Source organism: Eumetopias jubatus, unplaced genomic scaffold (assembly GCF_037043125.1).
Source record: "Eumetopias jubatus isolate StellerSeaLion01/CBP00866 unplaced genomic scaffold, mEumJub1_p1.0 scaffold_14, whole genome shotgun sequence".
Classification (NCBI taxonomy): domain Eukaryota; kingdom Metazoa; phylum Chordata; class Mammalia; order Carnivora; family Otariidae; genus Eumetopias; species Eumetopias jubatus.
In genome coordinates, this window is record NW_028274820.1 from 48,536,684 (window position 1) to 48,560,864 (window position 24,181).

General features: G+C 34.9%; 1 protein-coding gene across 6 annotated transcripts in view; it reads right to left on the reverse strand.

Annotated features, from left to right (window-relative positions):
• DGKB (diacylglycerol kinase beta) overlaps positions 1 to 24,181 on the reverse strand; it is a 638,091-nt gene that overhangs the window by 20,484 nt on the left and 593,426 nt on the right. For all 6 annotated transcript variants that reach the window (XM_028119240.2, XM_028119224.2, XM_028119215.2 and 3 more), the window contains 2 exons: positions 15,410 to 15,530; positions 14,357 to 14,417 (listed from right to left, as the gene is read on the reverse strand). In XM_028119240.2, coding sequence (XP_027975041.1) covers positions 14,357 to 14,417; positions 15,410 to 15,530 — 182 coding nt within the window. The remainder of the gene's footprint in view (positions 1 to 14,356; positions 14,418 to 15,409; positions 15,531 to 24,181) is intronic.

Consider the following 24,181-nt stretch of genomic DNA (forward strand, 5'->3'; position numbering starts at 1 on the left):
ACATTCCTAACAATGTGCCTAGGACTTTGATTAGGGAGTATAATCTAGTTGAGTTAAACTGGAGCAGAGAGGAAATAACCTGATTATTTTCCAGATTCTCCTATTTTAATGAATTGTCCCATCATTTATTCAGTTGTTCAAGCCAGAAATCCCTATCCTCTGTGGTATCTTCTCCTTAACACCCATAAATAACCAGTCTATTACTAAATCTGATCAATTTTATCCCTCAAATATTTTCTGCATCTCCTAACTTTTGTCTTTCTACTTCCACTACTCTAAGGCCTGAACAATTGCAGAAGTCGCCTCACTGGTTATTGCCTTCCCCTCCTATCCATTTCCCACCCAGAATAATCTTATCACCATGCATATCTGATCACATTGCTCTCCTGCTTAAACTCTATAGTTCCACTTGACTCTTAAGTTGAAGCTAAACATCTTTCCTGTGGGCGTCAAGGTCCTGCAGCCCTGACTCCCACTGAATCTCCTGCCTTGCCTCACACCTCCTTTCCTTCTATTCCACACCCATCATGGCATCTTTCTGATCCTTGTACACATGCTCCCTCCTACCTCCTACAGCTCCCTCTGCATATGACACTCTTCCCTCTTTTTATCCTTAGTTCTATGCTCCCCATCCTATGCTTAGTTCTATGCTCCCCTCAGGCCTATTTTGAGTTTCTTTGAAAGTCTTCTTAGACCTACTTTGATGAGGTCAAATCCCTCTTTTATACCCTCTCATAATATCATAGTATCATAGCTCATAGTACCAAAAACATTTCACACACAGACCTTGCATCATTACTGAAATTTTGTGTGATTCTCTGAGTAATGTGTATCTACACTGAGCTCAGAAACCATTCTCTTGTTTGTTTTACTTTGTTTTCTCTCCATTGTAACACTAGGACAAAATATCTGTACCTTCTTAGAGAAGGAATTCAATAAACATTCGTTGAATGAAAAAATGAGTTACTGATATTCTTGATTTGGCTTAGATGAGATAATTGTATTCCATTCTTAGTTTTATTTACTGATTTGAAAATCATCTTTAATAATATCTATTTAATTCACCCCATGGAATTGTCATGTGTATAAGACAATGTAATATGTTAAAAATTTTAAAATTTTCTAAGTCTTCTCAAATAAAACATGTGAGGTTATGTTCTGAATATTCAAGAAAACAAAAACAAATATTATTATATTCTACTCAGTGTATTTTTATTATGAATTTTTTAAATTCAAATTTCTGTTTGAAATTGTTAAGCCATCCAGGTAATATCTCTATGAAACACTGGACCCTGTTCTCTGTTAGTGGATAAGAAGTCTTACTCTTAAAACTTTCAACACTACAGTATGTTACCTTTTGAGGAAAAACTTAGACTATGTTAGCCATATTTTCTAATTTTAATATATAAAGTCAAAGGAAATGAACAGCCAGATAAGATATGATCCCAAGGCAAAAGTGGGAGAAAAGTCAGGCCTTGTGATTCTAGTTTGTATCGACCAGAAGGGAGACCTCTAAGTGATCTGGAAGGAAAGAAATCAAATCTATGTATTAGTTTGATGATGCCCATCAACTAGGAGACACCAGTAACTACCCATTCTAAAGGAGTATTTTCAATTTTGAACTAGATGTAGATATAAATAAAATAACTATTGGTTCTCTTAAAAATCTAATGACAAAAGTCTAAAAACATACAATTTGATCATTTTTAGCATGTTTAACGATCCTGGAATCAATAGAAATCAATAGAAATGCATAAGGGATTACATACTTAGTATATTTCTCATTTCAATTTCTGATCTTTTATGTTTTTGGACATTGTGTCCAATTTGGGTTAGAAGTTATCATCAAAGCATATGAATATGAGAGACACTACCAACTGAAATGAAATAAACTTTTCTAAATTTAAATTAATAACCAGATTAATTCAGATTTCAACATGAAAAATGAAAGAACAATTTAGGTTTATTTCATAGTACTTAGGTAGAATGTATTCAAGAAAAGAAGTACAAAAAAGGTAAGTCCAATTGTAAACATAATGTTTGGGATAACTTAAAATATAATATGGTAAGAAAAAATTCTTTAAAATATTTTAGTGCAAAATGCAATCAAATCTAATCAGTTTGGCATTAATTAAGCTCTAATAATGTACTTCAGTATCTCTTCTAAGTAGTGTGATCCATTTCCCCTTCATCCAGGTCGATTTGTGCACATTATGGTGTCATCATAATTTTAAAACATACTGAGAAAATGACAGAGCTGCAAAATTAAAATAAATGATTAATGGTATTTTTTTCATGTTTTGTACTAATAGGTATTACTGAGCCTTTAAATTAATAGAGCTGTCAAGCTCATGGGTGTTACAGATCCAGCAATGAACCAAAATGGAAATTATATATTCCACAGACACCTAAAGATGACACTTTGGAATATTTTAAAATTTAATTAGTAGGTGCAATTGTTTTGTTCCCCATAACCACTGCAAATTAATTGGAAATTAGTCACAACCAATGCTTTTTTTTAACAATCTGAAATGAAGAGATTGGTGCTTTACAGCTTAACATTCTTGTTTGGGGGCCAGAATGCACACATGCAGTAAATTGCATTGTCAATTACAAAAACAACTGTTGTGAAATTAGGAAAAATTATGCACAGGTAAACAAAACTAATTAATGCATAACTAACAGGGGAACACACAAAATAATGCCCAACTAAACATTAACATGCCAGTCTTTGAAAAAAAAAATAAAGGTTTGGAAATGAAAATTTATGCAAAAGAATTTATCAATGAAGTCTTAAGTAAAAGAAACGTTTAGTTTATGTTTTATTTAACTGCATTTGGAGTCTCATTATCACTCACACCTTAAAAAATATACCTACTAGAACAGCAGTCTGCTTACTCAAATATATTTTAAGATGTCAGAATACTGTTAGTTAATTTTCTATTCTTCAGAATATCCACATCAGACTCATTAAATAACAAATGGTGGTATTTCCTTCCTTAACATTTATCCCTATTCTGTATTTAAATATTAGGCCAAATGCAATTTCCAGGCACATCAAGAAAATATTCATTATCTACATATACCTGTTAAGCATTTTCCTACTGATAATTTACAGGTTACTCTTTCTTCCATCACTAAAACTATACATGTTCCCTTGTCTGCTTTGTCCATCCCTTTCTAAAGTAAGCCATTAGGACAGTTTAAGATTCCTTAAAAATAGTGTGTTTACAAAGTCAACATGCAAGTGCCAAGTTACAAAGGCTGCATAACTTCAAATGAGAAAACAATATTTTATTAAATTGTCAAAACAAGAATAATTTCTAAAAAATCAAACTGGTGCATTAAATATTATTTAGTACTATTTAAAGTAATCAATTTAATGCAAGAGTCTTGGGAGACTCAAGAGTTAGGTAAACTTGCAGATAACTTTCACAGCGCTATTCTGTTTGGATGAGTTATAATATAATTTTCCTTTTAGATAATAATTAAAGATGTTAAATGTTATGGTGAAATGATATCCTCTTCCAATATGAGTTATATGTAAATGATTATGGGAGACAAACCATGAGAGACTATGGGCTCTGAGAAACAAACGGAGGGTTCTAGAAGGGAGGGAGGGGGGTGGGGGGATGGGTTAGCCTGGTGATGGGTATTAAAGAGGGCATGTATTGCATGGAGCACTGGGTGTCATACACAAACAATGAATCATGGAACACTATATCAAAAACTAATGATGTACTGTATGGTGACTAACATAACATAATAAAATTAAATTAAATTTAAAAAATTATGGGAAAACAAAAAAGTCACAGCTACGTTTTCTATAACACTATGGCCAAATCTCAAAATGATTTCAAATTTTGTCCCACCATAAAATTACATTGGTTTAACTTTTTTTCCTACATGACTCAAGATCACAGGGAAGCTAGTTTGAACAATAAAAAAGAAGAAAATTCAAGGGCATTATTAAATATAACAATACTTAACATACACCATCAAATAATACTTTCTTAGTGTTGGAAAATGTGATGTATAGTAATTTTCAACAACCCTTCAATACTACCTTCTGATTTGTAGGTAGCTAGTTTTAGGAATAAGGAAATAGTTTCAAGAAGATTAAGTAATTCTCTGAAGTCTGGAGGTCACTGATATAACAAATATGAAACCCTGGTCTCTGGCTTTTATTCCTGTTTTCTATCCATTGGGATATACTTATTTCTCATGGTAATCTTCCTAAGCAATTTTTTTTCCTTCCCTCCTTATGGAAATCCCATAAAACTTTGCTTTTAAGAAGTGAAAAATATTCTTAACCCTAGACTACATTAAATTTCTGCTAAAGTGCTAGAAAAGTTTACTATTTCAGTTGTAGATATTAGCTTGTTCAAAATAACTTTTAAAATATTAAACTTTGAATGGGTTTCAGATATAAAGCTAATATATAGAAGTTTTAATAAAATGGTTGTGAATCTATAATAAAAGAATGGTAAGGCTATTTAACTTCTAATCTGTTTTTAGTTCCCAGGTGTGTGATCAGTTAAGTTAGGTAGTAGGTATAAGGGGATCCACCTATCATAAGCAAATTTTAGCTATTTTCCTACTTCCTAAATTTGCACCATTCTCTTCATAGATATTCTCGTGTACTGTTTATCGTTAGGCTTTAGTAGCTTCTTGTTAAGAAACACTCCATGCACAATTTGCCTACACCCATATTTGTTGTATCTCTAGCAATCAAGAGAGGTCTAGATACATAAACTATGGAGAAAATCATTACATTCAGTACCATTATATCTTCTAATATAATATTATATGAAATGCTCATTTAAATGGTATTCCCAAGTAGAAAATATGGTCGTGGTATTCAACTTTATGAGTGGGTTGAGAGGGCCATTAAAATAATCTTTTCTTAAAAAGGTTTATTTTGCTTCTCAACACAAGGGTCCTACACTGTTTGCTGTGGTTACAGCTGCTAGAGAAAGTCAAAGTGCCAAAGAGTCTCTTTGGCTGGCTGCCTGTTTACACTTGGGCTCTTTACTCAACACTATGCATTGCAGAAAGCTTCAGAGACATTGTATTTCCTCCTCTCTGAACTTTTTAACCTTAGGCAAACAGGTTTAATCAAATGCTGACCAGTTTGGGAGTAGAAAAACAAGTTAGGAATAGACCCAGTCTTGTAACTCTGCTTGGTGACCTTAGTTAGACATTTAACTAACCACACCTCCATAGTCTCTAAGTCCCCCATACAGCCACATGGCTTATTTGCAATAGTCTTAATATATGTTCTCCTACAAAGTAATCTAAAAAACATATCTCATGTAGTCATGCACCTCATTACTAGCCTAGAGAAACACCTAAGACTTTATCCTTACAGGTGAGTAGAAAAACTATGTCTTTTTGATCCATTATTTTCAATCAAACAAGGTACATGCTGTCTTAGCTACTTAAATGCAGGACACAAGAATGGAAAAGTAATTTATGACATTTTCTCAATGAATAAGATTTAAGATTCAAGGTTTAGTGCATTTCTTAGACGTACTTAGTTCTTTTTTTTTTTTTGTAAGAAATTGGGATTTTGCTGTGAAGTCTCCAAGCTGGCAGATATGCACTTCTGACTAATAATATACCAATCTGATGGGGACAATTCAGACAGATCTTAAAATAGCCATCTAAGAAGAGTGGTGACAGTTTCAGTTCCAGTCAAGGAGCAAGCAAACTCCACCCTGTCTCTCTCACTAATGGCAACTACAAATCCTACATAGAAGAGAGCAGCTATCTGAGGATGCTGAAAGCAAAAGATAGCAGGTAGAATGGAGAAGGAAATCAGAGCATAAAGTGCCATTGAACCAGTGATGAGTTTTCTTTTTTTTTTTTTCTTCCCTCTTGCATTTCCTAGCCAGAGATCTTGGAGGAGAGGGCGAACACAAAAAAGCTATTCCTTAAAGTTCCATACAATCTCCTGAGTTTACCCCTGAGCTGTGTATGAATAGATTTGTCCTTAAGAAGCATACTGACAACTTAAAGAACCAAAATAGGGGGTAGAAGACCATCGAGGTTCCACACCAGCCTATGGATCTTGTACATGTAAAATGAATCTGAATAACACTGCAAAGACTTTTCAAGTTGAACTGACATTAGAAACACAACTCACAGGAAGCAGCTCAGGATTTGTGACCTGAACCTCACTGGATTCCATGACCTGCTAAAATAGCAACAACAATGACAAATCAACATTTCCCATAAGAATTAAATAAAACCTGGAGTTCGGCATACATCTCAAAATTTCTCAACATAGGATGATCCAGGAAAATCTCAAAAACTCACAAGGCAAAAGACAGCCAATGATGCAAAGCCTGAGATGATCCAAGTGTTAGAGTTACCACCCAGGACCTTACTGCAGCTACTAAACTGTGCTCCAAGAAGTAATGAGAGATACTCCTGAACTGAAAGGAAAGATAGAAACTATTGACTGAGAAATAGATGATATTAAAAAAAGGAACCAGTTAGAAATTTTACAGCTGAAAAATACAATGGCTGAAGTAAAACAAAACTTACTTGGATGGGCTCAAGAACAGAATGGAGATAAAAGAGGAAAAAGGGAACTTGAATATAGATGAATAAACTTTATCTGGTATGAACAACAGTAAAAAGTAACAAAAAGGAAAGAGGAAAGAAACAGGAGGAAAGAAAAAAAATATCAGACTCAGAGATCTAGAAGATAATAAAAAAAGTATCTAAAACAGGTCATCAGAATTTCAGAAGGAAAGGAGAAAGTGTGGGGCTTAAATTAATATCTGAGGAAATAATGGCTGAAAACTTTCTAACTTGGCAAAGTCATAAACCTAAAGATTTGTGAAGCTCAGAGAAACTAAAACAGAATGAGCCCAAAGAAAGCCATGCCCAGACTCATCAAAATCAAACTACTGAAAACTAAAGACAAAGAGAAAAATCTTGAAAGCAGCCTGAGAAAATGATGCATTACATATTGTGAAGCAATGATTCAAATGACTGTGGATATCTCATCAGAAACCACATTATGTAAAAGACACTATGCGAGATATGAAGGGGAATTAAGGATGAATCTTAAAATGCTTACAATTAAGTCAGAAGAGCTGGATATGTGTATGCATAGCTGAAATACAAGACTGTGCATTGCAGTGGCATTAAGAAGATATCAACAGAGAGCCACAGAAGTACAAAGGATAAGGCAAATATTTCAGACACATGGGGAGTTAAAAAGGCTTCATGAGGAAATTGCTGCTAAGCCTGGCTTTGAAAGAAGGAATTTTATTTTATTTTTAGTTTATATGTATTTATATCTCATTGCCTTTCAGAAAGATTTTGTAGTAAATTATAAAAATACATATATCCCAACAGGATAGGATAATTAATTCAGGCAATCTGAATAAAAGGGAAAATAAATATATCGGAACTAAAAAACCATAGGTTCAATGAAAGAAATGCCAACCATGGGTCCTACAGAATTGCTGGAAGAAACCACAGATTTCTTGGTAGGTTGCTTGGAGACCAGGAGAATGAGTTTATTACTAAAACACAAAACAGGAAATGGAGATTTTAGGCACAAAATTAATAGGTATGAGTGGAAAGCTCCTGGAAAGTGGTTCCTATGAAGCATGGCAGCCTTGGGAGAATTATTTAATGCCATTGCAAGGATTCTAAACTTTATTCTGTGTGAAAAAGAAGGCATTGAACTTGGACATCCAGGAGTAAAATGATCATTGTCGTTCAGTAGTAATTCTGGCAGCAATGTGATGGATGGCCTTGGCTATACTGGGAGGCAAAAAATAATATATTAAAGAGAAAAATGTAAATAAGCTGAAAACAATTTGAATTCTGTTATAAATGACAGAGTTGTAATTGATTACTAATATTAGAGCTACATTAAGGGCCAAAAGAGTGACTGAATGAGGCAGCAAAGCATCATAATTAAGAAAAAAGGCATTAGAACCCAGTAGCCTGCCCTATCTCTCACTGCGCGGCCTTGGAAAACTTGCTTGATTTATCTGGATTGTTTGTGTTTGTTTGTTTTTAACGTATAATATGGGGATTGTAATAACCTTACTGACTTCCTAGGGTTTTTGTGAGGATTAAATAAATAATAAACACAAACATACAGAACAGAACCGGTTTTGTGGTAAGTACTCAATAAATGTTAGGCATTGTTACCACGGTTTCCTCCAAACATATCTGGGACATCCAAATGTCTTGAAAATTCTATCAGCCTTCATCTAGTGGAAAAATTTTATAAACTAAAACTTTGGTCTGAGATTAATTTGTATTTAGCTAATAATTTCAGATTAAATAATACTTTCAATTATGATGATTTTTAATAATTACAACTACACACAAATAAAAATTTAATGGACAACAAAACACTGTTCCTCTTTCTAAAGACTTTGCATTTTAAAATTATGCTGGATATATTCTCTTTGCAAAAACAAGTCAAAATTCAGATAAACTCCAGATAACTGCAGCATCTAGAGCAATAGGAAAAAGATCCAGTCTTCTTAAGCGAGGGTGAAAGCAAAGGCTAGGCAAGTAGCCAGCATCTGACTCAAGTGGCTGCTAGTGCCAGGGGAAAAACTGGCATTCAAGTCAGAAAACAACATCTCATAGAATGGCCTACACAGTAGAAACGGGACAGGAGGAGACAATTGCTCTTAGGGTACTAGATGACCAAGTGTCTGCCCCAGAAAAAGCAGGCATCAAGCCGAGGGCAGCAAGCACCAACCCGACTTGGCAGGAATTGGCTGAGTATCAGGTCAGGGCTGAGTTTTGTGTTGAAGGTATTCAACTTTGGAAGCTGAGATTGGGCAAGTGGGTTATGGGTGCTGAGAGGTAAATAAAAAAAGCAAAGAGAGACCAAAACACATGTAAATGCTTTCCAGAAGTTGCCTTGACTTCAGCTACCCTTTTGAGGAGTCTTTATATATTATCTGTGGTCATTTCATCATTTAGCTTATGATCTGTTCATGACTTCCTTCCCATTCTCTACCACACAGAAGAAAGTTTTCAAGAATTTCCTTCATCTTAATCATAGGTGAAGCACCCACAGTAATATTGCATTACAACCTCTTTGGCATTATTTTCATAAAAGTACCACAATTAATAACTAATATATGACTGTTAATATTTCAAAGTATTAACAGAATGCAGTCTATATAATGTGTAAAATAAATACATAATTGATAACACAGAAAGAAATTTAACTGTACCATACCAAAAAACAGAAAGATTAAAGTTTTGAAGGTTAAGGATGTATCTCTTCTTTGATACATTAAAATTCTTTGCTTTGAGAATGAAATGAATAAAGATAACTCAAAATAACTTTTACTTGTACTTATATATGGAAAATATGTGAATGAATTGCTAGCCAACCTACATTATGTTCAGTGAAAGAAGGTTTAGTAGAAAGCATTTTTTAAAATTGCTATACTACCTCAAGAAGTATTTAAGAAATTCACAAACTCAAAATGCACTTGGCATTGGCTGTGTAATTACGTGTAAGGCACGGTGCTATGCTCCAGGGATATAAAGATGATCAAAATTATGGTGCATGACCCCAGTAAGCTTATGTCTAACAAGGAACTGGCCGATAAGCTGATAATTTCAATGTAATATCATTAGTGCTTTCATAAAGCTATGACGCACTGAGGCTGGGCTTTCAGACTAGCTGGGGTCAGGGATGGGGTAGAGGAAGTGGCGATGTTCTGGAAGGGCTTTATAGAGGAAGTGCAATATGAAATGAGTCTCAAGCTAAGTTGTGCAACTCAACCAAAGAAGAAAAGCTTATTTGGACACAAGGGAAGTAAATGAAGAGATTAAAAAGAAGTAAGGGATGATATTGGTGAAAGAGGAAGACTGATTCAAATGATATTTTATCAGAAAGAAATTAAGTGATTTTAAGTAGAAGAGTATCATGGTGAGCTTAGTATTTTATCATGATCATTCTGGTAGAAAGGTAAAGAAAGGATTTAAACAGAGAAGGGAAAAATTAATGTGGTTATTGCCAGGAGTGTGAGAGAAATGAAATGGGCCAAATCTAGGACAGTGGTCATGGGGATGGAAGAAAGGAAAAGATTCCAGAAATATGTCATATTGCTAGGTGGACATGGTATTTGAATTTGAGGGTATGCAGAGAAGTTTGGAATGGCTCTCAGATTCCTAGCTTAGGAAACGTTGGGTACATAATGGTTTCATTAACTCATATGGTAAAGGGAGGAACAAGCATTTTGGAATGTAAGAAGTCAGTATTTGTTTGGGGGAAGGAAAGAGGGAGGCAGGTGATGAGTCCATTTTAGGTATATTGAATTTGAGGCTTAGTAAGGTCACTCCTAACTTCACAGAACTTTACTGGGCACCCATCACTTGTAATGAATGGATACAAAATGAAATCTGACCTAGTTTATGATCTCCCATATCTTACTTTTCTCTTCTCTTCTCTACTCCCAAGCTGCTCCTTTTTTTTTTTTCTTCCCTATGAGAGAAATATATTGATACCAGAATCAGTATGTTTGACATGCTCAGGAAGAAGGATTGCGGAGGAGGAAGACAAAAAGGGGAAAATAATTAGGCTCTGGAGTCCAGCCTAAAAAAAGGCTTTTCTTGAACTATTTTAATATAAAGTCTTCTGGAATTGATTGTCTCTTTAGATTGATATGCTTGTTAACATGGCCAATAGGTATATGGAAATCCATTCTCTGTTAACTCAATGACTATTATGAAACTGTGAGCACAGGAGTACTTGACACATTTCTGTTGATTAGTTTATAGTGAGACAATTTAAAAGTTCATAAATATAATTATTAAGTATTAAGTATATATTGGAAGTTTCAAGTATTAAGTATATATTGGAAGTGTCAAACTCTTTGGTTTTGCTTTTCCTGATATTTTAATTCTGGATTGGTGAAATTTCTAAGTAAATATTACCTTAGGGTTTTTTTTTAATTTCTTTTTATTGTGGTAAAATATATGTAACAGAAAATTGAACATTTTCACCATTCTTAAAGTATACAGCTTAATGACATTAAGTACATTTACTTTGCTGTGCACCCATCAACACTACTGATCTCCAGAACTTATATTACTTTGATTATTTAAAAAAAATCATTTGATGTAAAAATCAAGACCCATTTATCACCTGCCTTTCCATTTTATATGCTCTACTTAAAGAAAAAAAGAACTTCTGCTGTGCTCTAACATTATATCTAAAGCAATTCCTTCAAAAATTAGATATCAGCTAATGGATATTTAAATTCAGCAAAGAATTTTAACATTCTATCAATTCTGATATTCTGTATGAAAAAACATTTCGTTATTCAATTGAAACAAACAACGCTCTTTGGCTAAACCATACCAACGTTATGAAGACTAAATGCTCTCTTCGTTTAAAGTGAAATTTAAAGTTCAGAACTCCATGTGGTTCTAGGAAAAGCAGAGTATGCCAGAATGTGAAATGACAATAATGAGCCATAGTCTAGTACAGCTCTTGGCCCACTATAGACTGGAATAAATGTTTTTAAAAGAATAAGAGAGTTTAAGGAGAGAAAATTAAATATAACATATACAATTATTATTAATTTAACAATTGTAGAGATCACGATAATTAATAGGCAAAATAAATATCCTCTTACTAATTGAAAGGTAAGTTAACAAAAGTATCTTTAGAAGTGCTTGTGTAAAATAAGGTAAAAATTATTCTAAAATACTAGTTAGATTTTCATAGACATAGATTTTTTGAAGCTGGAGAAAGGCAGTAAGTGATTTACTGGAAGTCACACTCCCGCGGGGGTGTCACAAGGATGGCCCAGGGCCTTCACAGGTTGAGATCCATGGTGGGAGTAAGACTGTGGGGCCAGACTACTTGTGTTTTAATTTCTACCCTGCCACTTTTCATCTGTGTAGAATCAGGCAAACTATTTGACCTTTTTCTGCTTCAGTTGCGTTATCTGTAGAGTGAAACTAATCATAGGGTTTTTGTGAAAATTAAATGTGTCAATACAGGACAAGTGTCTCAAACTGTACGTGGCACAAACTAAAAGCTTAATATATGTTAGAAATTATTATTACCATGAATCCTTCTGGATTTAAAACACGGAGGAAGGATGAAACTTCCTTTCCCCCTGAGAAGAATCCAAAAAATACAGAGTCCTTGTGGAAGGTGTTTGGTGTTTCACTGTTTTTCATTTATGATCTTATGAACCAAGCTGATGAAAACTGACCTTTCATTACAGACAATACTGCTACTACCCCCACCACCATCATCCTGCGTCACAACCACCGCCAACACCACCACCACTACCATCGCTACCACCACTTGTAGCAACAGTAGCAACACCTTCAACATTGGTGTGAGTATAAACGTGAACTTAGAAGTGTCATTGGGAGCGTGAAGAATAACAGACAAGATGCAAGTGCCTACATGCTGGTAAAGGGAGAACAGGAATTCTTTAAAGGGTATTTGGAACCAAGTACAAAGACAGCAGAAAACAGGAAGTAGTCAATCAACAGAGATTTTTTAAACAAGTCTGTTTTACGTTATTAGAGAATTAACAGATTCACAATCTTGGGGTTCAAAGTGGCTGAGAAGAATATACCAGGAATAAACAAAAGGTGATATTTATCTGCTGTACACAAAGAGGAAGCCAATAACTTTCGAGTAAAACCACTGGAAAGGTAAAATTAAAAGCTTCCTTTTACATGCTAAACTGCACTGTTTGGAATCTGTAGCTAAATATGTTTAAACTGGTGGTCAAGAGAAGGGGCCTTAGTCAAAGAGTCCTGGGTTTGAGTTCCATTTCTGCTACATATCTGACCTAGAGAAAGTTATGGAACCTTCCAAAGGCTCTGTTTTCTCCATCTGGAAAATGATGAGATCCATTATTTAATGTTTATGTGACTATTTAATAAATACTAATACAATCTTATATGTCAACTATATCTCAACTTAAAAAAACAAAACAAAACAAAACAAAACTTACATGTAACACCCGCACTTAGCACAGTGCTTATACCAGTCTAAGAGTAAGACCCACCCCCGCCGTCACTCCCTGACTGGCTGCCCTCCCTATCTTAACTATGCAGTAAACGCATCATCGTTCACATGTAAGAGCTAACCTGGATTCATCTCTTTCTCTCAGCCCCAAGGGAACTCAATAGCAAATTCTTCTTGTTCCATTCCAGAATGTAGCTCAAATCTATCCACTTCCCTGTCACCGATCCATGCCCAAGCCCAGACTACTCTGATAGACTCTCTTCCAGCGGCTACTCAGTATAATCCATTCTCCACAAAGCAGCCAAGGTGAACTTTTAACATGTAAATGAGATGATGCTTAGAGGCTTCGAAAGCTTCCCATTGCACATAGAATCAAAAGCTAACCCTTTGCTATCATTTTTTTCTACATGATCGTCCCTGTCCGTCCTTTACTGTTCTCCCTCTACCTCTAGAAACTTTGGTCACACCACCCTCCTTATTGTTTCTTTAACATAGTGAGCTTTTAACTCTTCTTTCATAGAGGTCTCCTAGACCCACTTATCTAAAGTAGCGTCCCCCATACTGCACCCAAATCCTCACCATTTCACCTTATTTTTTTTCATAACTCTCATAGTCTGAAGTTATACTTACGATGCATCTGTTTGTTTATATTTATCTATGTAATCTGTTATCCAAAAAGAAGTTCCTTGGAACCAATTATATTACTGATCATGTTCTATTACCTGTTCTATTCTTGATTATGATGTATATTACTGATCTTGTTTCTATTGTTGGTGCCAAGAGCAGCGCCTAGCATATGTTTGAAATATAATAAAATATTCACTATACAAATGGAAATTGGAATTTTGAGGGGTCTAAATATTTGACTTAAATAATATTTCCTTCTGGAGAGAACAGCGATAGGGGGAGTTTTCTACAGAGAAGGATGCCCTCAACTCCCCAAGTAGAGGTAAAAGAACAGATGGGTAATAATTCGGGGAGACTTATGTCTGAAGGCCCCATAAATAATTTTCTCATAAGGTGTTCTGAAACAAGTACAAGAAAGATTTTTAAAGTTTCATTAATTTCGTTTAGTCCCAGAGTTTATAACTGATCTATGGTATCTAAAAGCTTAGACTAACACAAACATTCAAAAGTTAAATCATTGCCAAGGGCATATAATGCCCCAAACCTGAATGCAATAGCTCTGTCACAACAATAATAAAAAGAAAAAGGTACTTGGTGATAGATCAAAAGCTTAGATATTGTGGTTATTTATTTAGGGTATGTGATTAGTTATACAAGTACATGGTATCTGGAAAGCAAAAATGAAGCAACATAGCCTTTCAACTACTCTGTACTCACTGTGCATGGGGTCTGCATCCATGGTTCCCCGTCGATCTGCATTGGCAGAGACTTGCTAGTCCTGGGGGAAAATATTTCATTTTAAGTATAACACTGAAATATTTTACACAACAGACTATATGTAAGATGTAAGATGATGAGACCAGGGAATGCAAATATGGTAAGAGCTGGCCTTAAATTGATCTCTTCTGAAAGGGACTTCAATTCTTGACTATTAATAAGTACCTGAAAGGTACCTTGGTCACAGGAATATTAAGAGCTTCCTGGTAAATGTGATGATATGAAAAAATTATAGATGTCAAAAGAAAAATGTAGGGCTTATGGTGTTTTCAAATTTTTTATTATTTTTATTTTTATTTATTTTGGGGGGGTTATGTTTAATGATATAATCAGAATTCCTATAGCCAAAAAAGCCCCCTTGGTTTCATCAAAACCTACACAGCAAACCTGAAGGAAAGGTGTTTGATGTCTCAGATTTTCCAGTATTAACATTTTCACACAAATAACACCAACTATAACTGTGCTATCACCCACGGTTTCACTGTACGGTCAAAGTAGACTTTTTTTCCCTAAAGGTAAAATTCTGGAAAAATGTTTCTTAAAAAGGTTTAAATTTAATACACATAAAAAAATCTGACTTTACAATAAAGTAATTACTTAATTTTATAGAAACAACGGTGTACTTTAGTCCATGAAAGAAGTTAACGGTGCCTCAACAGTGTTTTCATTGGGCAATATACCCAGTAGATACTTTCATGCTTCAGGAAACTAAACTGTGTGGGAACCATTTGAAAGGGGATGAAGTTTGTATGTTAGAATTGTATCCAGGGTCTGAACAAGAGAACATCAAATTTCAATCAACCTGATAAGTAATAGCTAACCAAAACTTTGTAAAATCTGCCAATTTCCATTATGTGGAAATATATCAGTATTAGTTACTGATAATTTGAGGCACAAATTAGACCAATGTTGTTATCTGAGCCCTGCATACTTTTAATTAGGTTGTACTTATACCATGTCAACCCCCTTTCTCAATTATAAAGAAACAACTACCTGACGACCACAGAAGAACACTGCGCCAGCCGCCGCCCAGCACTTTTCAGTCCTGTGTAGATTTGTCCCATCTCCATGGCTCCTTCCAAGCCAACCACCTCCAGCAGCTGATCACTTAGATCTGAAAGAAAACAGAAGCCTTGTCAGTTACAGTGGAGATCCATATGTGCATAATTTAATGCCATTAGATATTATGAAGATGAAAAATGAAAGCCACTTGACAAAGAAAGCTTGTCTTGGATTCTGAAAGATGGCCTACGTCTAAAGCTCTCAGTTTAACTAAACCTCGCAGTGCTGTGGGAAAAGATCTGCTGTCAACTTGATCTAAAACAAAATAGGAAGAATGAATTCGGAGCCAAATAATGCCAAAAAATATACCAGTAGTTTTTAACATCAACAAACCTAATGTTATTCCACATGTATATATGGAACGTTTATACATTTGGCAGCAAATACACACTTCAACACTATAAATAAAGTATGAGGATATGCTGTCAAACATGATTTTGTTAAATTACTTGAACAAAAGACCCTAGCGCTCATGGAATTACAGTTTCTCATTTTAGAGGTAAGAAGATTGAGTCTCTAAATCATCAGGTGACTTGTCCATAGTCATAGGTAACTTTGTGCAGAAGTTCAAGAAACAGTATTAGTTTCTTGAAATGTTTTTCTGATGATAAGAAGTATGTTACTAAAATACTATTTGGGAACAAACCTAGAAAATTAGCACAGTGCAATTATTTTTTCTAACAGAGGGCAGTAGAAAGAGGCTAATAGTAGTAGCTTTTGCTTGATGAATGTTTACTAAGTAGTGCCTGTCACTGGACTAATCACTTTATTACCTCATTTGCTTCCCTTTAAAACCAATTGAAGGTAAATTGATCATTCCCTTTTATAGACAGGGAAACTGAACACTAGAGAAGTTAACTAATTTATTCATATTAACATACCTAGGAAGTCACAGAGCCAAAATTTGAACCCAGTGACTTAGACGCATAACCGCTATGTTATATTTGATAAATCAACCATAGAAGAAAAAGAGATGTAAAAATTATATAAATGCTTCTAATATAGAGAAAGAGCCTGGATTGGGTGAGCTTCAAGGTCCCTTCCCAACCTGAAGACTTCTGCTCAGCCAGAGGTAGAGGTTGCACTCACATCAGAGGAATCCCACAGAGCCCAGCCCTAAAACAAAGCCCCTATACAGCTTACCTATTTAGCTCAGAGTACGTGGACCCTTGAGAGAGAGGCAAAATTCTAGGTTCATCTATATGGCCCTTTTATATTTTAGTATTCTCATGTATTCCCATGTATTCTCAAATGCAAATAAACAGCTTAATATTATTTTAGTAGCAGAAAAACCTGGTGATTTTAGCACAGAGCGGGAGGGCATGATGATTTTACAAGATAATAACATAATAGCTGGTCATAGCTGAGGCTGGACTTGCAGAAAAACAAGTGTGTTTTATATGGGCTCCATTTTGTATGGAAAACCTTCATTCCCCACTAATGAATCCATTTTAGCATGGAGCTCACAAATTTAGAAGACACATTTTTAGTGTAGTTCAAGTATATGGCAAATAAGCATTCTGAAATCTCAAAGTTTGTTAGGCTCATGATCATTGGCTAATACAAGCCCTTAAAGCTGAAAGTGTGACCAAGCCATTGTCTTTTTTTAGATGAACTGATAAAAAAAAAAACAATTATTATTTTTTTTAAACTTGAAGCATGAGATTTCTCAACACAATATTCTAGCTACAAAATCAAATGTTAACAAGTCATAATAACTTAGAGCATTCACCTTGCTGTTCTAAACCCTATTTAGACTTATTTCTCATGAAACTTATTCTGTGTTTCTAGTTTAAATTTATGTTGCCAAGAACAGATGGACAAGGAATGGAAACATATTCTTTCAGCTGTAGCCCGCACGAAAATGTACTTGGCTCTATAGCCTGGGTGTTAATATACGCATTTCTTAGATATATGTCAACCAGAAAACTACACTGTGGCAAGCACTAAAACCCCAGATGTGTGTCTGGTGATATTTATAAAACAACAACAACAACAACATTGAAGTTCACATGAAGTATTACATATTTTGCAACTCCCTGATTCCTAAATAGGAATTTTGTGCTAATCTTGTAATGATCTGGTTGATGGGAACAATTCTACAAGAAATAAAACACTTTCTCATGACAGTTAATCTGTGAGCCCTAACTTTTCCGTGAATCACAGGGATTGTCTATACCCACACCATATTGCTGCTGTCTACCACCCTCCTTCTGATTTTTTTCTTTCTTTTAATTTGTCTTTGTTTTTCTCCCTGCAAAAAATGCCCTGAAAATCAATCTCTACCATTAATAATCAGTAATGAAGATATTTCTTACAGATTTAGAAGACAGGCTTTCAAATCTTCATGTTCTTGATAACACAAAGAACTGCATAGAAATAGTGGAATATTTACTAACTCCAGTAAAGGTAAATTAATACCATATGCTTTTAATTAGGTGTTCAGAAAAAAAAATTAAAAAGAAACCCTAAATTTGTGCTGCACAAATTTGCTTCCATAACATTTCAACATTTTTTAATAGTCTGCACTGTCTATGTAAAATTGAGGCTTCTTACATATTGTCTCTGAGAGCTGGATCTTGATTGATTTCAGACAAAGATAGTTTCCATCTATATAATTTCGAATTTTGTTTCTATATGTAGTATCATCTAAAAACATCAAAGACTTTCTCACTTCATATTCTAGCTAAAATTATTTTACATGCAGGTCCCACTGGGATGTCAAAACCAATCCAAAGAACCTGCTTAATTGGTTTGCTACCTGGCTACAGATTTCACACATAAGAATTGAAGCAGCAAACTACAGCCCACGGACCAAGTCTGGCTGGCTGCTTGTTTTTGTATGGGTTGCTAGTTAAGAGTGGTTTTTACACATTTACAAAGTGGAAAGAATTTAAAAAGAACAATAGACTGTAACATCTGAAGTTTCTATAAAATTGAATTTTAGTGTTCATAGTTTCGTTTTGATGGGAGCACAGCCACACTCTTTCATTCGTTTTGTCTATGTCTGCTTTCATACTACAATGGTGGAGTGGTTGCAACAAAGCCCATATAGCCCACAGAGCCTAAGACATACACTATCTGGACCTTTAGAGAAAAGTGCCAACCTCTGCTTAAGAGAAACAATTAATTAGGCCATTGAAATTTTCACTTTAGTACTGTCACTATAAATGCAAAATGGCGTCATAGTGACCTGAAAGGCATAACATCCTTCCTTCATCAGTGGATATATCCTTGAGTAAAACAGTTGTTCTCAACCATAGAATCTCACCACCTTTGTATACTGTGAAGTTCCTCATCAGAAAATGTGTTGTTAATCATGAAGTACTGAAGTTTCCAAATAACTTTATTATAAAATAAATGAGCAGCTTAATGTTCAACATTATGTGCAGTCATTGCATCCAGATCGGACTTTTTGAATGTGAAGGAAAAAAAATAATAGTAATACACAGGAATGCACAAATTGTGACCAGACGTGTAGATTCAGGTCAGTATTAGCTCCACCTGTGAGAGTACAGAGTATTGAGACCTCCTGACATCCTGGTAATCAGAAGGGTGCATCTATCCTGAGGAAGAGATTGCTTTTGTTCAGGGGAAAAACAGTACATTTTTGAAAGAGTTAACATGTCTTTCCAAATAGTTCTATAAGGGTAATAGAGGCGAGAGAATCTGCCAAATTTGATATTTTCATATTTAAAATAGAAAGTCCAGAACAGGTACTTCAGAGGGAAGAAACTTAATGAAATAACCTAAATTGAGTCATATTAGGGCAACATTTTTAACACAGGGTCAGTGACTCTTCAACAGTATTTCAATATAATTGGTGTCCTTCGTTACCCTATATATTTTATTTTTATGAATTTTAAAACATGCTCTGAAGAGTTAGTAGATTTCACCAGACTACAGCACAAATATGATAAGAAACACTACTTAAAAATTTAATTTGCCTTTGATTTTATAAATCATTTTCTAAACATTGTTAGTACTGTATCATTTTGTTACACAGGCAATCAGAGGGTATGAATGTAAAACCTGAAAGTAAGGGGTGAGGTATAGATTCGAGGACACAGGAGCAGCACAGCTAATAAGTGGGTAATATTTATTCACAGCTCCGTCTCTTCATTTTTGACAGTTATGCCCTGATAGTATGTCTCATTATGTAATTGTTTCAGACTGCCATATGTGAAGGAACAGAAGAGGATGCATTACAAACACAGACTGAATGTGGGTTGTAGCATTTTAGCATTTCGTAGAATATAATGTGTACTGAAGTGAGGGGAAGGGGGGGCAGGGCAGGGCATACTCCTTTCTACATGGTATCCAGCCACATGCTGTAATGTGGTGGGAGGCCATGTCCTGGGGTACACTCAGGGACTCAACAGGGACATTTTGTAATCACCATAAACTGCTAATTATATCAACATCTATTAAGTCCTTATTTGGCCAGGGCGAGTCCAGGATATCTATGGAGTTGTACCTCCTGAGTGTGAATAGATTGTATGCTTTCTAGTGATGCTTCATTTATCTAGCATCTATATGAGACATGCCTGAAGATTCCAGAATAAACTTTTTAAAAGCCAATGTATATATGAAATCCATTCACCTAAGTGAATGCTTTGAGGATTTTTCCTTAATATGTCCATCTATTGTCCCATCAATTATTTAGATGGCTCCTCACATGCATACATGGCTGTTTTCCCTGACCTCCATAAATTAGAAAATGCAAAGAAGAAAAGGGGGTGATTAGAGAGAACTAAAGCAACAGTTTATTAATATGGACTTCATTTCACATCACAGTATGTAAGCATTAAAGAAGACTTTCAGCACCTAAGGTGATAACCCATGCAATTATAGGTCTATCAAGGAAATGGGGAGAGTTAATATATATATACTCTATGCCCACTATGGGCAGGCTCTCCTTAGGAATTTACATGCATTTTTTCATTTAAGACTCCCAACAATCCTTAGAAGCTGATATTATTCTCTTCATTTTATTGATGAGAAATCTATGTTACTTGTCCAAGTCTTTACAAATCTGGTTTTTGAACTAGGTATACGTGACTCCAAATTCCATGTTACTGTACTTGCTGACAGTAGTAAGAACTAACCATTAAATGTTATCAGTGATGGGAGAGAGAAAACAAAATGAATAGTACCATCAATAATCCTACCAGTAAATTGTTTCAGATGTTGTCACTAAATTAAATACAGTATAAAACTCTCATTCACAATGACTGTTCCAGGTCATGTGTGAGTTATACTCTGAAGAATCTTATAAGAGGGCTATGAAATGCAAAATGCTTTTTGGAATAATTTCCATCCAAAATGGTTAAAATGAAAAAAACTTAGAAAATTACAGTCTGGTATATAAATGGATTAACTAGAGTTTTTGGAAAATCTAGCTGTATGAAATACCCCATTCCCTTTAAAAACTCTGAAAATAAGGGGTTAAGGTACACATACAGAAATTATATATATATATAGTAGAACCACATGCCTGCTTTTAAAAATGACTTTTAAAGAATGGATTTGATCATCTCTTTTAAAGCCATCTGGTTTTTGAAAACAACCAGCCAGAGCTGACTATAACTTTATGTATTTTCATTCTAAAATTCTGAACTTTCCTAAATGGATCCAAAAAAAGTAAAGACCAGAAATCACAGTGTGGCATACTGTCAACAATTTTCCCTTATTGGGACCAAAGTGATTCAGGGCCTGCAAATCATTTTGTTACATGGCATACTTGAAAAGTGATCTTCACCCCAGGGCACACAACCCAAGAAATCGTAAGCATTTCATTCACAAGGCTCATAGAGAATCAGCTTAAAGACTTCCCATAGCAATCTATTGCTGCACCTGACAATGTGTATCATGAGTAAACGTAAGCAGAGCGTTTGCGAGCACAAACTAGCAGTGATTCTGAACACTGCTCCTTCTGGGTTCTTGAGTCAGTTTGTTCTCGTTAAGCTTTGTGGAGGGCCTGAAGGCTGTTGCTTGTTTTCTGTGTGAATGAGCCATTAGTGTGTGGGGGGATGTTTTCACAGCACCATGCCTCTGCTGCCCTCTTCCATAAACCAAACTACTTCATGTGTCTCCTCATATTAGCACCATCACTAAACAAAGCAAGCGCTCATGAATGATGGCTGATGTCAGCAAATTCTGAATAGCTTCTGGAGGGGCATCCTGCACCCCAACACTGATGCCTGCTAAGAGGGTGAAGTCACCAGGGAGATGACAAACTGCCGTTCTTCTAAGAATTAAACAGTTCCAACAATTAAAAAAGAAACCACCCCAATTCAAACTCAATTTATTTAGAAGGCGGTGCCAATATGATTTTACATATGACTATGTAGTCTTTACATTCAATTTCCAGAAGCACTATGAAAACGTTATTTTCCTGACATATATTATAAAATATTATGGCATGTTTCACTGTCCTTTATTTTAGTTTCAATGGAGTATGAAAAACACTTGTGCATCAAAAACTAATGATGTAATATAAGGTGATTAACATAACAATAAAAAATTAAAAAAAACACTTGTGAAAAACAATAAAATTTTAGGAACATGGTAATGCATTTGACCTCACTTATAAACCTAATGCTGAAAATTAAAATAAGGACAAAATATAGCAATGAAGCATAGTTATTTATTGTATAACAGAGCTGAGTTTTATGTCTAATTTATCCTGGTTACATATAAGTATTGTACTCTGAGCAAGAGATTGAAAGATTCCATTATATTGGGGTTACTGTGCTTTTTCCCACCATTTGCATAAAACCTGGCGGCTCAGAAGGACCTCTTACTCTCTTGGCAGTACGTCCTCAGAAAAGACGTTACACATGACTAAATAAAATTAAATCCCAGTAACCTTCATTTGGAACTTCTTGGTATTGGTAGAATATGGGATTATCTCCTGAAATCTGGTGTGCTGCCAGAGAATCCTTGAAAACCTGCTGGCTTCAGGGCTCTGCACAACAGGAATGCCACAGTCGCTGGTTAAAACAGTGTGTGTGTTTAAGGAGTTTTGCTGTTATGCAGGACTGAGGACCCCCTCTCAAATGAGAACAGAACATGAACGCAGATCTGAGACAGGGACTCTCATGGTCTCAAGTTCTAACAACACACTTAATATGATCATTGCCTCACCATTTAAAGACGAGCCATTCTTGACTCACTCATCAGTGCCTCTAATAAAGAATGATTCGAGTCAGAGAAGATTCTGCTTAATTGGTTTTTTTTATTTTTTCAAGCTTAAAATAGATTATAGACAGATGGACCATCATATCTAAGAGGCTACCTGTTGACAAGTTAGTACAGCTTAGTGTATGCCTAGATTCTTCTATTTTTATTTTCTTCTGCCTTATAAGATAACCATCTTATTTTGTAACTTATGGCTACAGAAAAAGAATGATATTATGTCTTGGATTACTAAATTGAATTAATGTTGACCTAAGCAGTTTCATTTGGATGGGATTTTAAAATTAATCTCATTTGTAAATACTTGTAAGAAATACAATATCCTTTGTCATGTCAATTACAAAGTTAGCAAAGAAATCCTTTCAACACATGAAATCACTTAGGAGAGAGAATTTGCAATCAACTACTGTCTAGGAGAGTTTCAGTATCTATTCACCTCATGATCTTATTAATCATGTACTGACAAGTTTCCAAAGAGCTTGAATTTTAAAAAAATAAAGAATAAGCCCTTGTATATGGACACGTTGAGGGATTCCGATAAGTACAAAAGGTCTCTGTGAGAAAGTTTTCCTTTACATTTTAAGAAGCATGTCTTTTATCTTTGTAAAAGAACTGCACTGATATTAATCCAACTTTTAGAAAATACAGCAACATTCATGACTAATAGTTATGTGAAAAGTAGAAGTGGAGCATTCAGAGTACCTTTGCCCCTAACAACACTTGAATACATAGGAGAAGTTCAAATGCAAACTTTCAGATTTTCAACATTGAAAAACTAAGGACTTTATCTCCCCTTTCAAGGAGTTGCTTTGTGGGTAGGGAAAGCCAAAACCTCTTTTATGTTCCAAACTTTGTTAATATAATTCATTCTTTTCCTACCTCTTCTAATAAGAGATATATTCGTTTTAAAATAGTTTAAAACACTTTTGCATTGATACTCTTGGTACAAAGAAAAATTATTCCATTTAGTTGTATTCTTTTAAAAGTTATTTATTTAAAAGGGCTTCACTGTATTGGTCTTGTAGCCCTTCATACAACAGAACAAAAGCAGTTCTATGAAAGAAGTCTAAACTTGGACAAACCGTAAAAAAAAAAAGCAAAGTTCCTCTCTGTTTTTATCAAATTTGATTGCTGCAGCTGTTCCCAGTTTCTGTATTTTAAAAATAGCCTTATTCAGTGCCTTGTTGGCTAAAGGCCAGAGTGCCATTAGAACATGCTGTACGGAAAACCTCTATTCAGTTACAGATACAGAAATATATTTAAGATCAGTGGGGGTCATCTGCAGCAAACACTTGTAAAAGAAAATAGAATTTTAATGTGTTTAGACTGATCGCCACTTTCGCCACATAATTTAAAGCTCTTGTGCAGAATCTTCCTATTAACCTTTTTTTTTTAATTTCAGTCAGGTAAAAATGCAGAATGAGTATCAAGTTCATTGGAAAAATATTATTAGAACGGTCTTGTTTCTCAAATAGCAGTTGGATAGCTGAGATACACATTTCA